General features: G+C 49.5%; 1 protein-coding gene across 2 annotated transcripts in view; it reads right to left on the bottom strand.

Annotated features, from left to right (window-relative positions):
* The window catches only part of SLCO3A1 (solute carrier organic anion transporter family member 3A1), a 307,991-nt gene that overhangs the window by 49,924 nt on the left and 243,548 nt on the right, over nucleotides 1–14,519 (bottom strand). For both annotated transcript variants that reach the window (XM_077124117.1, XM_077124116.1), the window contains exons 4-5: nucleotides 13,798–14,061; nucleotides 878–1,042 (exon numbers count right to left, since the gene is read on the bottom strand). In XM_077124117.1, the coding sequence (XP_076980232.1) occupies nucleotides 878–1,042; nucleotides 13,798–14,061 (429 nt within the window). The remainder of the gene's footprint in view (nucleotides 1–877; nucleotides 1,043–13,797; nucleotides 14,062–14,519) is intronic.

The raw sequence follows: 14,519 nt of genomic DNA on the forward strand, positions 1-14,519 counted from the left end.
ACTATACACTAACCCAGTTCTCTTTCCTGAGTCCATGACTAAATGCAGGGCATCACGGCTTAGATATTTCACAGGCATTGCACACTCAGAAAATTCAAATATGAACTCACAATCTTCTTCACAAGTTGTATTCTTCTCTGTCTTTACAGTTTGCACAAATTATACCACCAGTTGTCCAAGTTAGAACCTAGAAGTCATTCTTGGCTTCTCCCTCTCCTGCTGCTCTCCTCCTCTTCTCACTCTCCTCACCATACAGAAATAATGCAGCTTCTCATGAGGGCAAACTAACTTTCTTTAGTGCGTCGACCCCAAACAACTGGAAGTATGTGGAGGTAGTCTATTATTAAGGACTGTAAGGCCTTCCCTGAGCTTAGAGGGAAGGAGTGCCATGGCCAGTATGTCATGGCTGCATGGGCGCAGGAAGGGGGCATGGGGGAGGGAAGGTACATGGCTTCTGAGCTCAGTATTTGCCAACCCCAGGTTTCATGCTGTCAAGAATATTCTTGCTTTCTTATGAACCTGAAAAAATTCTTTCCTCTTCCCAGATCCATCTTTATTCCCCTTTTCTTTCATTTTATTTCCCCCCAACCCTCCAGTTCATTCTAATCTATCAGTTTCCTAGCCTCTCACTATACTTCCTATGTACTTTTAATATTTTGGCTCTTTATCAAAAACCATGTACTTACAATACTTGCTTCAGGTGGGCAAATTGTACCCTGAGAATATAATCTGAAATTACTTCTGCACAAAGACCATACACATAATGCTTCTGCACAGAGCTGGGCTCTCTGGACGGTTTCGGTAAATTCTTATAGGATTATTCGTGCATGCGAAAGCTTCCCTCTGCCCTCTGAGGGGCACCGAGGAATGGACTTACCGAGCAGCTGGTTAGCAGAGGAGGTGGTGAGGTTAAACTGCTGCTCCAGGTACTTGCCCAGGAAGGCAGCGAAGCCAGCCACCACCGCAATCTCCATGCAGGCAGCCAGGACGATGCAGGTGAACACGGGGTTAGAGAGCAGATGCTTGGTGACCTTGGGGATCACTGTGGGGAGAGAGGAAGCAGAGGGCCAAGGTCGTACTCACTGCACTCCTACCTGCTCCAAATGTACCTTCTTGTAGACCCTTCCCCATATCAGTAAATGGCACCAGGAGTCACCAGGTCACTCGTGCCCAAACCTATACCCTATAATTAAGCAGTAATTCCTGAAAACTCAGGCTTCAAAACAGATTCTGAATCCAGCCCCTCCTAGGCACCTCCATACCTACCTCCTGCGTGAAAGCTTCCGGGAGCTCTCACTTAGGGCACTTCCAGAGCAACTCGAGTGGTGGCTCCATTTTCACTCTTGACCTGGCACAACCATTCCCTACCAAGCAGCCAAGAGGTCAGCTCAAATCATTTCCTGCCTAAAACCTGGTGATGGCCTCCCATCAAGCACCCTGGTTTGTGGTCTGCCCCCCTGTGATCTGGCCACACTCCTACCCCGGCGTCTTCCCTCCCTCCAGCCCAGATCCACCTGCTTCCTGCTGTTTCCCCCACGTACCAAGGCCATCCCCACTTCAGGGCTTTGTGCTTGGGCCACACCCCTCGATGGCAATGCTCGGCCCCGGCCGCAGGTCCCCTCCTCCTCAGGTGGTCTTTGCTAACCCCCCACGGATCCCTGAAGACCCCACACAGCCCAGGTGCTCAGGGCTCCTGAGAGAGTCCCTGGGGGGCAGAAACCCCTGCTGTGGCTCGTGCACCACTTTACACAGCGATGGAGCCAGAAAACGGGTCTTTCTGCGGTCAGGTGCTTCCATTTTATTTTATGTTATTACACTCTATTTTTCTTAAAGCTGTGGTTCCATAAACCACTACAACTTCCTCTTAGATGGGCCCTTTTGAAAATGGAAAATCACTTTCTCCCAAGTCCTTTTAGAACAGTCATATTATTTGAGTATTTCCACAGTTAGAATTCCTGGCACTTGATCTTCAGTCTCACTCACACGCGGGGCATGGACCTGGTGGTGTGGAGAGGGCTCTGGAGGTCCCAGGCCCCTCACCATTATTCTAACATGCACTTACAGGAAGAGTTAGTTGAAATACAAGTGATACATAAAACGTGTGTATTAAGGTGTGTATTAGGTTAAAATGAGTAAGTACATTTAAAGTTATCTACAGAAAAGTCCTATGTAAATAATGGAACAGGTGGGAAGCAGGTAAGGCAAAAATTATAAGGGTGGTCTGCCAGGGACTAAATATTTGACACACGGTGTATTTGTTTCTATCTGTTAGGGAGAAAAGAGAAAACACAGGTTCTCAGACGAAGCAGCTGCAATACCGGCTTTAGGAAAAACTAATCAGTGTCCCTGGCCATAAAGATAAACAGTGGGGAGGGACCGGAGTACCTCCTTCCTAGGTGATGTATTAGCCAGCTATCCAAAACAAAGGGAGCTAATTATAGGAGCCCAGTCTCATCTCCTAGGAGACAAAACCTCCCAATGGCCTAACTAATTAGCATAAAATAATAATAGTGAACATAAGTTTTTATTAACACTAACAGACAAGTTCAATAAATCAATATTATAGAAAAATGGGTCAGGAACTGGCAGAAATACAAAATTAAAATTTATCATTTCTGTGAAAGACACCTGTTTCAAACATGAAAATATATCAACAAGTTAGGGACTTAGGAGTCCTTTGGCATCACAGCAATAATTTAGTTATGAAAATGGACCGAATTAGGTGATGGCAGGCTTCAAATCACCATGGACAGGGCAACAAAATCCTACATTCCAAACAAGTGGCAACCAGATGAGAACTGGACTTTGTAACCGTAGCTGGTCTGCAATGGTTTCTTCCAAATTACTGAAACCTTAAGAATGCAAATCTTGGAATAACTGAAAGCACAAATAAAAATAAAATGAAAACTTTAAAAAGGATATCCGTAAGAATAAAGATAATGAAGAAACAACTTGAAACGCCCTGCTTTATTACAAACATACCGATGGCTACGGGTGTGCTTATTTTTGCATGACTTCGAGCATTGAAGATAATCTGATTTTTCTAGAAGTGTGATTCCAATGAAATGTTTAGAAGCATTGCATTTAAATATCTATGTTTCAACGTTAGGAAATGTTCTATTAAATCCCCATTATTTTCTAAAGCATTGTACAAATATGTAGCGGCATACGGACTTGGAGTGTTTAAAATGATGATTGTTAAACAAATAGATGCTGAATAAACTGGGCATACACAGAGGGCAGCGAGGAGTGTTTGTCTTCGTGGACAAAAGCCCCTTGGATATTAGGAGTTCGTCACCATAAATCAGTGCTAATGAGTGAGGCCGTGCTGCTGTAGCGCGTGGCACGTGGTCTGTGCTTGTGACAAGTGACTGATAGTCCACATCACAACACCAAGACGGACTGGCATGTCGACAGGCTGGCAGGGATCACGGTGGAGGGCCACAGCTCGTCACTGCCACTTCCCTGTACTGAGTGACCTTGGAAGTCCCCGGCTGTTTGCATATTTTGTCAGGTAATGGCACCCTCACTCAGTCACTGTGCTCTTTTGGACCTAAGATAGCTAAACTCTAGAAACATTCCCAATGATGAATGGGGGCTGGAGATATGCCAGGAAAATGATGCTCTATTGTGCTTTCATTTCAGGCTTCATTACCTTTGGTAGGGTGTAGACTCCTTAAATTCTGGGACCCCAGAAGAACGAGACACCACAGCCGTGCTTGCACATAAATAAAACTGCCGCGGAGCCGACAGCACCGGCGTCTGCCAATGGCTCCGATCAGGATTTGAGTTTGGCTGCGCCATCCACCTAGGCCCCAGACTCTCCTTGTCCTCGACCAGGGACCTCGTGAGTTGTTTGGGGAGGTGGAGGGCGTTTGCTCCACTCTGGCTAATGGAACATTTTTATAATTCAGCAAGCATTAAAATTATTCCAGAGATGATTCTGCTTCAGTGGGAAGGGCTCCTTGTCGAGACAGGAGCCTGCCTGCCTGCTTTGTTTTAATATCTAATGACTAATTCATCCTTGAATTAGATGTGAAGATCATGAAGTATGAGAATCATCTCACTGAAAGCCTGGGGGAGCCTCGGCGGGTCTTATTTGCATGAAGCATATGCTTTTTTCCCCCTGCCAAGCCTAGTTGCCTTCAGAGATGATTGCTTCTTCTCGTGCGCTGATACAATCCTCAAAGACTCTTCCCACTCCCGGTTGTGCTGCCCTGACTTATAATGCTCACAGAAGAAGATGCCTTTTCAAAGGTTCAGCCCATCCTGCAAAGCCCCAATTAGAAAACAGGTACTTAATTAGCTTGATCCTAGGGCTATCCAAGTGTTTCAAGCTTTTTCACTCAAATGGATTGTTAAAGCCCATAAACTCTGGCTTTCCAAGGAGGAGGGAGCTAATGAAGTGGGCCAGGCAAACAGAAACTGGTGAACCAAAGCTGTGCCAGGCCACTGAACACCTGCGTGCTCCCTTACCCATCTACTCCCACCCACAGATTTAGCCTCGGAAGCTAGGAGGGGGGCGGGGAGGGGGCGGGAGACAGGGGGGCTTGATGGGGCCGTCTCACCCGCTGGGAAAACCTTTTCAACTCTTCCCAGGAGGGCAGTGCTGTCCCCAGCAGGTGAGCACAAAATTGGCACCGGTGGGAGGAGAGTGGTCTCTGGGGGAAACCAGGTCTCCCACTGCTTGTCTTCAGGAGCCATTCCTTGAGGTTGAGGCTTCTTGGGAACTTGTGGGTCCTTCAGGAAGGAGAAAGGCCTGCTCGGAGAAGTGAGGAGTTCAAACATTGACGGAGGGCTTCCCACATGCCAAATAAGCACAGGCAACCCTCCCAGCAGGCCCATGACACTGGGACCATTAATGGCCCGATTTCCAGATGAGGGGACTGAGGTGGAGCGAGGGTTTCCATGCTCGAGCCCAGAGTTTCCATCCCGAGCTGCCTCCAGACAGGTAGGTACTGCTCTTGGTTTTAAGGCCACTCTCTGGTGATCAAAGGTGCAGCTTAATTCTCTCCAGATATAATAATAATAATAATAATAATAATAATAATAATAATAATAATAATAATTCCTACTCAAGCTGGGGAAAACGATAAATCAGGGCTCAGTCCATGCTTTCTGAAGGAGGAGAGCTAGGAAAGGAAGAGAGGGAGGAAGAAATAAAAAAAAAGCAAGGAATGGAGAGTCCAAAGACCCTAAAGGACAGCAGCCTTGTCCAGTATAAAAGGTTTCAGTGCACAGGGTGGCATGAGATAATAGCTAAAAACCTGGTCTACATGGCCAGGTGAGCCAGGTTTGAGGTTTGCCCCCATACCATTATCAGTCTGTGGCTTGAGCCCACCACTCCACCCCACAAGTGCTGGAAAGATGAAGAAGGGTGCATGGCAGGCATCTGGCCAGGGCCACTGGTGCACAGTCTGAGCTCTATTCGGATAAAGGTGAGGACGGTAAAGTGGCCACCCCAGGAGGAGCGCCGCAGCCCCTCGCCCCTGGACAGTGAGCCTGAGTGCACACGTAGGCCTGTTGTGAAGATGCCTATGTGGGGGCAGACGGGGCAAGGGACCGGGTGGGAAGAACTGGGGCAGGGGGACCCCAGCAGTGGGGGGTGCCCTGAGCTCCCCAGTGCCGGCCTGGAGCTGTGGGCTTCCCAAGAAGGCCCGGCTCCTCCAGAGGGTGTGACAAACACCAGGGGTGGACACGCTAAGGGCCAACATCTTTCTGGGAAACTGGGGCTGCCTAGGTACATGCTCCACTCCACTCACAGTACATTTCTGCATTCAATCTATCTCTTGTCACTGGGCTGGCTTTCTTTCCCCTTAACAGCACTGCTGTCAAGAGACCCACCAGTGACCCCCATGGAGGTGAAGCCGCTGTGTAGGACTGAGCTCCGTAGTAGTAGCCAGGACTGTTGGCTACTCAACAGGGCTCCAGGCTAAGTGCTTCTGATTTCACTCCTGGGCATCACCCTGGGGAGTCCCTTCCTCTCCACCAACGCTTCTCTGAGGGGCTGCAGCACCCTCCTCCCCAGGAAGGCAGAGCTGATAGGTGCAGATGGACTCGGACTCAGGTTTGCCCGAACTCCAGAGATCGATCACACTCCTAAACCCTAGGTTTCTGAGGGGGGGACTTGAATCAACAGAAAGCTGTTTTTCTGCTAGGTGAGTTTCCATGAAGCCCTTCTCTACTCGTGATCCCTGAAAAGAGGGAGTTGATCACCAGAAGTAAGAACAGAGGGGGAGAGGGAAGTGGGGGTGAGACCAACATCAGCCTTCAATTAGTGACTTAGAAATAAAGGAAAGAAAAGAAGCATGATATATGCAATCTCTTCTTGAATGTTTAGAAAATAGATTTGATAGCTAGTGGATGGTTGATCAACAGGGAGAAGGGTGGGAAGGAAGAAAGGAAGGAAAAGAAAGGAGAGAGGAAGAGACAGAACGGAAGGGAGGAAGGAAGAGAGAGAGAAAGGAGTTTTAAAAGAGTAACTCTGGGTATCTTGGTAGAGGGTATATTGGAGCTCTTTGTATTATTTCTGTACTATTTTTGCAACTTCTCTGTAAGTACGAAATTAACTCAAAGTAAAAAATTTAGAAAATGAAAGAGGAAGGACGAAATAATGAAGTGTAAAAGTGTGGAAATACCGTAATGGAAATACAAAAACAAATCTAAGGTGGGGTAAATCCCAGGAAAAATGAGGTTCCCTGGCATAACACAGATATTCAGTGGCCACAGGGTCAGTTCCCGCAGCCCCATGCCCCCACGCCCCTGCTGGACGCACCCTGACTCTCCCGCCCCCGCAGTGCTACCGGAGAGCAGGATGGAGCAGCTCACCGCTGGACGTGGGGGCTGTTCCTGGTAAGAGCAGACACTCCATAAACATGAGGTGGGTGAAAAAATCCCAGCAACTCGCAAATGCTGGTGTGGAAAGAGAGACACACATATGATCAAACCTCTGGTGGGCACGGGTTTGCACTGTGCTGGGAGTGGGGACAGCTGGCTCCTAAGGCCAGGGGAAGGGATCCTTGCTTCTGGGGCCAGGAATCCAGAATGGGCATCTCTTCCTCATTCCCACCTGGGGTTCAGCTGGGGAGGCGCGGCCCAAGGGAGCTGGGGGTCTTCTGGATGGCGGCCAGGCCTGGGGTCCCACTGGGCCACCTCTGGCTTCAGCGTCAGCCCCCCCAGTGGCCCCGTGTGCTGCAGATGCGCCCCCCAGCCCCCATGATGATTAACCCGGGGACCCCCTACACCCTCTCACTGCTGGGTTGGTAGAAGCGCGCAGAAGTTTCCTTCTGCTGTCCTGGGTGAGACTATAGCCAGAACGAGCAGCTCAGCGCTTCTCTAGTCTGGAGGAGGCAGCTGCGGTTTGAGTGAGCAAACAGAACAGCCATCGGCACAGGGAAAGTATGTTTAGACTCCAACCCAAGTGTCACCTGGGCAGGGATGCACCAGGACTGCCCAGAGCTGATCGATTCCATTGATTTTTTTCTTTAAATGGCTCTTTATAATGAAGGGAAACGAGTAGGGTGGCCGCCCCTTAGCCAGTTTAAACAAGAACCAAGCGCTCCTCCCAGGCACAGCTTACAGCGAGTGGCAGCTACAAATCGGTGCCATCCCTGTCATCTCCCTTCCTTAGGCGTGTGAACTCAGAAGCACAGACTCCCCACAGGGTCGCAGAGACGAAGAGGAGCCTGAGATGCAGCAATCTCTACTCAGACCCAAAGATTACGGCAGCAGACAGCAAATGACTAAGGGAATAAAGAGTCTTTTGTAAGCAAATAGCTACGTCAGTAACTTCACTCCAGCCCCTAACAACCGCCTCTGGGAAAATAAGTTCCCATCTCCTCGGTGGCAGGGCTGACTGGATCTTGTATTCGTGAAAACTCTAACAATATGAGAATTCATTCCTGGAAGCTCTACAAAGACAGACAGCAACTTTGAGGAGAGATATAGTGAGGTTAAAAAGCCAAAATTGGTGCAAATTCCTGTCTTTAAGCCTGGTCTCCTGATGCTGAATTCTGGCTGCATTTCCTGAAGCGCTGGGTGACTGCAGACCTTCTCAGAGCCTTTAATATGCTCATGTAAACTGTGACCCTCTTGAGGGTTACACAGCAGTGGGAGGGCCCCACATTTATCTTCATACACAGCTGCTGGAGGGACAGCTCTGAAGCCTCAGCCCCTGGTGGACACCTCTCACAGGGTGCCCGCTGCTCAGGCATTCGTTTTCACTGGGTGTTCACGTCAGAATCATGTGGGGTGCTCAAAAGCCATATGGGGGCTGGTCCCACCCCAGACTCACAGAGTCAGAATTTCTAGGGAGGAGCCTTGGCCTGGCTCCAAGCTGATGCTGATTCAAACCCTGGCAAAGAAACAGAAATGGCTCGTATGATAAAGTCCAGCTACTTTAGGAGGCAATCTTAAGGCTCTCAATAATTCATTCATTATTTTATCAAAGAATTACTGAGCCCCTTCAGGTACCCGGAACTCTTTAGGGAGCCTAAGCTGACCCCCGCCTCCCTTCTATCCTAACCTTTTCTGAATAAATCCTACATCCCCAAAGAAGGCGTCTATTTTTTCGGCCCCGCCTTGGAATTCCTACCCCCATACCTCTGTTCACACCTGCCGCTCAGCCTGGCAGCCCTCCCGCCGTCCCCCACCGCCTCCATCCCTCCAGACAGGACTGAAATGCTACTTCCTTCAAACGCCTCCCTTCAAATCCTCCCTCCTTGGAACTCCGTACATCCCCTGATGCCTCCCGTGATCCTTGCCAACTTCTATCCTGTATCTTAGAAGCATTCCCCACATAAATCTGAGAAATACGGAGGAAATCAAAGTCAGCCAGCTGTCTGCAGAGCTGGCCTTTCTCAGAGCCTTAGTATGCTAATAAAACTGACACATCTCCAGGAGGGTCATCTGGTGTACAGAGAGTTCACCAAACTTATTTGGTCATGTAGCCACTCCCCTTTTTGCTGTGGTTGTTGCTGATTTCTGGAAGGAAGGGATGCTGGGGGAATACGACAGACTCGAGGGAAGCCGGTGTGGCCGGGCAGGACAGGACAAGGGAGGTGGTGGCAGCAGCTGGATGGGGTAGAACATAACTAGGCTTGGGGTCACGGGATGACTTTGCCTGTATCCCTTCAAACAGGAGGTGCGGGGGGACCGGATGCATTCTGAAAAGATCAGAGTGAGGATAACAGACAAATGTTAGCTGTCGTTGTGTGTGTGTGTACATGCTGGTGGAGTTAGCTGGCAAGAAAGCACTCATTTGTTTCTTCATTATTTGACCAATGTCATTGTCGTGCTATAAATGAGAGCTGCCTCCTCAGAGAAACAACCATCTTTTGGCAGATACAGACAAATAAAGAGTCCATCATGATAGTGGAGCAACAAATGTTTGGTGGGGGCCATGCGGATGATAAAGGAAAACAGCTCCTCTAACACAGGGCATTATGTGGGATGCATTTAGAGGGGCTGGAGGGAGGGCTTCCTGGAGGAGGTGTGGACCAAGTCCAGTCCAAAAAAAGACTGAAGGAAGAAGAGTGTTCCAGCAGAAGAAGCAGTAAAGAGGGTGACTGCTGCACACCAGGAACAGCACAAAACATGATGGGGATGGGGAACAGATGTATGGCCACAGTAGTGGCTGGATTGTGAGGGTGAAGGACTTCCAGGGTAAGGGACACCAGAGACACTTTCTCAATGAAATGTGTAGACATGAGACTCCACACACTTGCTGGTACACTCACTGTACATTGCATGTTATGGGCTCCTGAATCCCTCCGTCCCTCCACCTCCAGCCTTTCAGGAACAATTCTACCAACTCTGAGCATCTAGTCGATTCAGGACACCAAACGACAGGCAGTCGCTGCCCACGCACAGCTTGCCACAGAGGGGAGGGGGCTGAGAGGACATGAAGCCAGGTACGTAGGAGGAATGGGGAGAGGGCTGTGACATGTTCCCAAGGACAGATGAACAAGACAGGGTCATTGAATAGCAAGATCAGGGAGAAGCTGAGTTAGATCTGGGGCTTAAAGGAAAACCTGTTTGGAGGAACAGTTGAGATGCAAAAATGTTCTTGCATCGGTAGGCTCCCACCTGCGGGAGACACTGGAGTTTAGCAAGCCCAAGCGTTTGCACCCCTGCCGACTGTTTTGCAAAATGGTATGTGACTGTCACCATAAGATGAGACCCTCCAGGCTACACAGACACAAAGGAGTAAGAAGTAACAGCAACTCCACACAGTTTCAGACAAGATTCTGGGCTTCTTACCTCTCATCTTGTCTGGGTGACAAACTCAGCTGATGGTCATGTTTGTTATAAACAGACCTTCTAGCCTTGCTTTTTGGAGAAGTGACCCATGGTTCTAAGTTCCTATAACACTGTTCCAGAAATGGGAATAATAAATCAACCTCACTCAGCTGCTGTAAAGCTTGAACCAGATGCTAGGTCAGAGCTGAGGGGCATTAAGTAGTGGCCAAGGATCCATGCACAGGAAGTGTCCGGGTGGGATTCGAAGCCCAGGTGGCTCTGCTCCATAGCACGCAGCAGCGTATCTCTCCCTGAAGCAAACCCTCCATGGGGAAGAGGGCCTGGGCAGATGGAGGGGCTGTTCTTAGAGGTCTGCTTGGGGCCTGTGCTACCTGCAGAGTTAGCGTGAGGCACAGGTTGGTGGCTGAAGAAGATAAGCATTTGCAAACCCAAACGAAAAGGATGACCAATGTTGAGTCCTCTGATATCTGCAACCCTGCTCAACCTATTTGTATCCATAACTGTGAAACCCACTTCATGGAGACGATGGGGCTTTTAAGGTGGCCACTTTGATAAAGAGTACAGGACACCAGGTAGCATTGCTCAGAGCTTTTGGTGTGAATGTCTGGATGGCAAAAAAAAAAAAAAAAAGTCTCACTTGGGAACAGAGAGGATGTAAACTTCTGTGACACCTCTCTACCTGCTTGCTTGAGTATTATTTGTTTATTAGCACACTAGCTCACTTTACTGTGTTCTGGCTCGTGGAGATTCTTCTAGGGACACTGCCTTCCTTTCCTGCTGGAACATCCTGTATGTCCATAAGAGCACCTACTGACTCTGGGAATTGCCAATTCTAAGAAACCATTAAGCATCAGAATGAAGCCTGCCTGTCTACAGGTCACATAGTGGCCATGTGTGCTGGTCTGAATCTGTGGTGGACCCCAGAAAAGCCATGCCCTTTGATCCTCATTCAATATTGCTGGGTGGGAGCATTTTGATTGTTTCCATGGAGATGTGACCCACCCAACTGTGGGTGGTAACTTTTGATTAGATGATTTCCATGGAGGTGTGTCTCCACCCACTGAAGGTGGAGTTGCTTGCTGGAATCCTTTAAAAGAGGAAACATTTTGGAGAGAGTCCCTTTTTGGTAGAGCCACGTGAAAGCCAGCAGATGCCGCCATGTTTGCCATGTGCCCTTCCAGCTGAGAGAGAAACGTTTGACGTCGTTGGCCTTCTTGAACCAAGGTATCTTTCCGTGAATGCCTTTGATTGGACATTTCTATAGACTTGTTTTAATTGGGACATTTTCTGGTCTTAGAACTATAAAACTAGCAACTTACTAAATTCCCCTTTTTAAAAGTCATTCTATTTCTGCTATATTGTATTCCAGCAGCTAGCAAACTAGAGCACCATGTACAGACTAGCAGGTCTCAGACCCATCGACCCAACTGCATACTTGACATCTCAATCACAGCCCACCCAATGCTTACTATTACTTCGATGTTGTGTATTGCACACCTCTCCCTCCTAGAGTACCAGCTGCCTTAGTGAGCTGTTTTCAGACTCTGGTGGGACCTTAGTAGATACTGAATGGGTTGACCAAATGAGTTAATGAGCGACTGAACCATAATCCAGGAACCGTGAGGCCATAACATGCCCCAGCGCTCAGCTCAGCTCCTTCCCTGAGGAAGCATTTGCCGAGCACTCCCTCACCCCCACCTGTGGCCCACAAGTCCTTTTTTCCCGGCCTGTTCTATTCCTCTTACTCCAGACCTCATCAGAGGGGCTGTCTTCTCGGGCTCGCTGGTCTGCCCCCACACTGGACAGTGCGTTCTCTGATGGCAGAGTTGACCTTTCTCATCTTTGCATCTCTGTAGATGATGATGTGAGATTTCCATTGCAGCCCTGCAGTCAGAGCCGCAGGAAAAGAGCATCGTCCACCCGCATGCAGGGCTGGAGCGAGGTCCGTTCACACACCTTCCGGATGTGCTCCCCTGCCCTGCCTACTGGAACAATCTCCGTGGCTGGCTGTGCCACCAGGAGAGCAGCAGGGCCACCCCCAGGTACAAGGTGGGGGGGCCCTGGGAGGTGAGCCTGTTTGCTGGGGAGGGGGTGTGGATCTTTTATGATTAAGCACAACTTCCTGGGATCCAAGCCAGGGCAGCCTCAGAGAACACAAAATGTACGTCCTTCTGGTCTACCAATGCATTCTGGAACTTTGAGAGATGAATTTTGAGATTTTCTAAGGACAATTCCTAATTACGACTTTAGTAGAAACCATAGCAGATCATGGGGTCGGATGTGACATGAGATCATTAAATTTAGTCTCTGTGGGGAAATGGCACAAGTTCTTTTGATTACTCATGAACCAACAGGTACTAGAACAGACACTTCTTTAATTCTTTAATTCTCAGGACACCACTGCCAGGAACTGTATTATAGTTTTACAGTTTGAGGAAATGAAGCATGGGGAGAAGTTAATTACCATGGAGCTAGAGAAGGACAGAACAGGGTCTGACACAGACAAGTCTGAAGTTCTCTCCATGATTCTTGGGCATCTTCCTTCAAAGGTGCACCTCAGCTTGCAGAGACTCAGTAAAGAGACTTGGGCTATGATGGAATTTCTAAACTGAGCACTAGTCTGTGTCTGCATCGGCTGACGGCCACCTCGGCCAAGTGCCCAGGTTCCTGCAGAAGTAGTGACTGCCCACCTTGTGCATATCTCTTAAAACCCAGCAGGCTCTGCAGAGAACCCAAGGAAGGGGTCCTTGGGAATTAAGAAGGATCTGCGTGCACCCGCTGGGGAGGGGCTGTACTAGAAAGCGGGTGGTTTGGAGGGGCTGTGCTTCCTTTGGCCACGTGGGCATTCCCCCACCTCGCGTGGAAAGGACCTGGTGGGGAGGCAATCTGCATTCTCCTTCTGTGTCATTGCTCATATCTCACCACTTTGTCAGAAAAGCTGCTTTGTTTTTTTCTTTTGAAAATGACAGAGTTTTGTTGCCTTGTTTACTACTAGGACTGTGTTAATAGCTCTTTTCTGGGCGGCACATCTCTCATCTTCTCTGGAGGGGGATGGAAGGGCAGCGTGAACCTGGAGAAAGGTATCTGGAGGTGGCTTTTGAGGAACGCCTGCATCGGGAAAGGGAGCCAACTTCAAAGGCCCTTTGCTGCTCCAATGTTTTATAAGTGGACGGAAAGAGGATTTTTGTTTTTCCTTAAAAAAACAAAACGAAACTCTCATTCAGAGCTCTTTTTAGAGTCCTGCGAAGTGTCTAACTCCGTCCTCCCTTTCTTTGTTTACTTCCTTCTGCAAATATTTGTATCTATCTATCGTCTGTCAGCTCCTATGACAGCCACCAGCTCCTCTGCCGGGGGACAAGGGGAGCTTCCTGTCCCTTCAGTAAGTGACACTTACCTTATTTTTGTTTGTATTCATCAATTCAGGTCAAGCACAGAACCGGAGGCAGGGAAAGCCGCTCGTGCAAAACAAATACTCACTGCCTCAAGCGCCCTAGAACCAGTCCCTGGGCCCTGGCCCCTGCCCCCCGCCACCCGTACCTCTCAGCTGCTGGAAGCAGGAGGCGCTGCTGTCCGGCTCCAGGGGGTGCCTCAGGACCCCGTTGCTGGGCTTGGGCCGCTCGAAGTCTCTTTCGGGGAGCATGGCCTGCTCACTTTCCATGGCGGGGCCTGGGTGCGGGGGCAGGGACTGGGGGAACCCGAACATCAAGAGGGAAGAGAAGAAGAGTGAGGCACCGCAGAGCAGAAAGCCGCCCCACCAGGCTCCGATCCAGCGGGGGTCGTCCGGCGTGATGTCCAGGTTACCTGCCAAGGGAAAGAGCACAGCTCAGCGGGGCCGCAGGCGTGGGCGGACGGGCCCAGGGCTGGGGGAGCGGCCCCGGGGGCGCAGGAAGCCCGTGTGTCCACATCGGAGCGTCTGTGCCTCTCAGAGTCGTCCTTAATTTTCCCGTCTACCCCATGCTCCCATCAGTCTAAGCAAAAGCAGCAAGAAGCCAGACAGCCTCTGAAATGCAGGATGCCATCGGCTGCTTTGGCAGAGCTGCCAAGGTCTGCTAACGAAAACACGAGAAACAAAAACTGACTTGAGGCTCAAGGGCACATTTTCACTAAGTACACTCACTCGCATCCCCCCAAAAGCAGCTGGTCTGAGATTCCACACCGCAACCCACGCCCACTGGTCAGGTCAGTAGCACCGTTTATAAAGAGAGTGGTACAGCATGGACCTCAAGAGCAGGCTCTGGAGCCAGGCTGCCTGGTTTCAA

Source organism: Tamandua tetradactyla, chromosome 12, assembly GCF_023851605.1.
Source record: "Tamandua tetradactyla isolate mTamTet1 chromosome 12, mTamTet1.pri, whole genome shotgun sequence".
NCBI classification, from domain to species: Eukaryota; Metazoa; Chordata; class Mammalia; order Pilosa; family Myrmecophagidae; genus Tamandua; species Tamandua tetradactyla.